Source organism: Austrofundulus limnaeus, unplaced genomic scaffold (genome assembly GCF_001266775.1).
Source record: "Austrofundulus limnaeus strain Quisiro unplaced genomic scaffold, Austrofundulus_limnaeus-1.0 Scaffold341, whole genome shotgun sequence".
In the NCBI taxonomy this organism is placed as follows: domain Eukaryota; kingdom Metazoa; phylum Chordata; class Actinopteri; order Cyprinodontiformes; family Rivulidae; genus Austrofundulus; species Austrofundulus limnaeus.
In genome coordinates, this window is record NW_013952743.1 from 462,109 (window position 1) to 464,046 (window position 1,938).

Sequence of the window (1,938 nt, forward strand, 5' to 3'; positions counted from 1 at the left end):
CAAAACAAAAATAACATTTATCTGAGATAATTAAGAATTTTTTTGATCATATAATCAAGATTTGGTGTCTTGAAGATTTTAGTTTGTGTGTCTCATACAGCCTGTTTAAAACGTGATTAAAAATAGTCCATCATAAGTTATATAGCTATATAAGACATAACTGAATATAAGGAGGACACATTGATTTATTTGTAGGATGATACAATTTCTTATAACTTCATCACAGGGTTAAATAAAATAACATTTTTAAACTTTTTTGAATTTCATTCATATAAGAAAAGAGTAAATCACAATACTTTACAAAGCCACAGAGATACATTAAAATATATATTATATTATATTATATTATATTATATAAAATCTTTATTTTAAATAAAAAACTAGAACCTCACCTATTTCCGTGGAAATACTGTGCATGCTTTTACTTTGACAGGACAAAAACAGGAAATGTCGCAAGAGCTTCTGGGTAAATAACAATTTTGCTGACAAAAAACAAGAAAAGCTAGTTCTCTGGTCAGTTTCAACGCTTTTGGTTGATATTTATGGTGTCTAATTTTCGCATACAGTAACTAAACATATGTGTGTTGCTTTTGTTTTAATCACTACCCTCGTTTCAAACGGAAGTAAAACCCCGACAATAGAACTACATCACCCATGATTCACCTCACTGAAAAGGTCAGCAAACGGGTCAAACTTGAAATTTAAACGAGTGCTGCCGTACAGTGAGGAAATTGTTTTTAAAAACTTTCGCTGTCTTGGACGTTTAATTTGTCGTAAATTTTGTGGTATCACGAGACTACCTTGTACTCATAAAATCGTTTTTTATTGAATTTCTGGAGTACAAAGTTGAGTATAGCAAGGATACTGCTCGTTGTCCGTTCACGTTGCTGTAAGCTAAGTTAGCGGCTAACAGCTGCAGAATGCTAAGGTTTTGTGATGAGTTTCACCTTTCTGCTGTAAACACCGATGTCCACATTTTGTCACGGAGACAGTAGAGTTATTGTTTACCTTGAAAAATAACTCAGAGGACTAAAACTGTGCTGAACAGAACCGGGCGGGGAGACCATGAGCCTCGCTCCGAAGGAACTGTCTAACCTGCTGAGCATCATCTCGGAGGAGGCCTGCTCCAACACCTTCGAGAGCCTTTCCACTCACTTCCATCACTACTTTGGCAAAGCGGAACACTTCAGGGTGGGCTCAGTTCTGGTCATGCTCCTCCAGCAGCCGGACCTGCTGCCCAGCTCCTCGCAGCGGCTCACCGCCCTCTACCTACTGTGGGAGATGTACCGAACCGAGCCGCTCGCCGCCAACCCGTTCGCAGCGGTCTTCGCCCACCTGCTAAACCCGGCGCCGGCCGGAGAGGAGCAGGAAAAGGCGCTGTCCGGTAGGTCCGGGGCGGATGGAAAACATTACAAACTGTAATTTACTAACAAATGTTTAGTTTAKACTTTTAGGTTTAATGTGGAAATTTTGTAAAAACCTCTATTTCAAACTAGTGTTTGTATCGCTGCACTGTTCAGGGAACAGGTTTGTGGAATTGTTTAGATACAGAAACCTCTAAAACAACCTGTCTTAGAAGATGATTAAGTTAAATTTATTGGGAAAGTGTAATGCCATAAAATGTTTTGTAGATAGGAGATATGAAGGATACCTGATGTTTTTGTTTTGCCTTTTTCAAATTTGGAGATTATTTAAGCCTAAATTGTTTGCAGTTATTTTTAATGTAAGGGGCAGACTGAAGAATTTTTCTTATTTCTGCTGCACCCTTTTCATTTAGTGTTTGGTTTACTTTTTTATTGCTTTTTTTCCTTTTAATGAATGAATTAAATAAAAAATAAATGAATTCAAATTTGGAGATTATTTAAGCCTAAATTGTTTGCAGTTATTTTTAATGTAAGGGGCAGACTGAAGAATTTTTCTTATTTCTGCTGCACCCTT

General features: G+C 37.1%; 1 protein-coding gene across 1 annotated transcript in view; it reads left to right on the forward strand.

Annotated features, from left to right (window-relative positions):
- Positions 1-441: 441 nt before the first annotated feature.
- The window catches only part of cnot11 (CCR4-NOT transcription complex, subunit 11), a gene marked incomplete in the record, with an annotated part of 7,355 nt that continues 5,858 nt past the window's right edge, over positions 442-1,938 (forward strand). Inside the window, 2 exon segments of the mRNA XM_014022742.1 lie at positions 442-466; positions 1,049-1,384. Coding sequence (XP_013878196.1) covers positions 448-466; positions 1,049-1,384 — 355 coding nt within the window.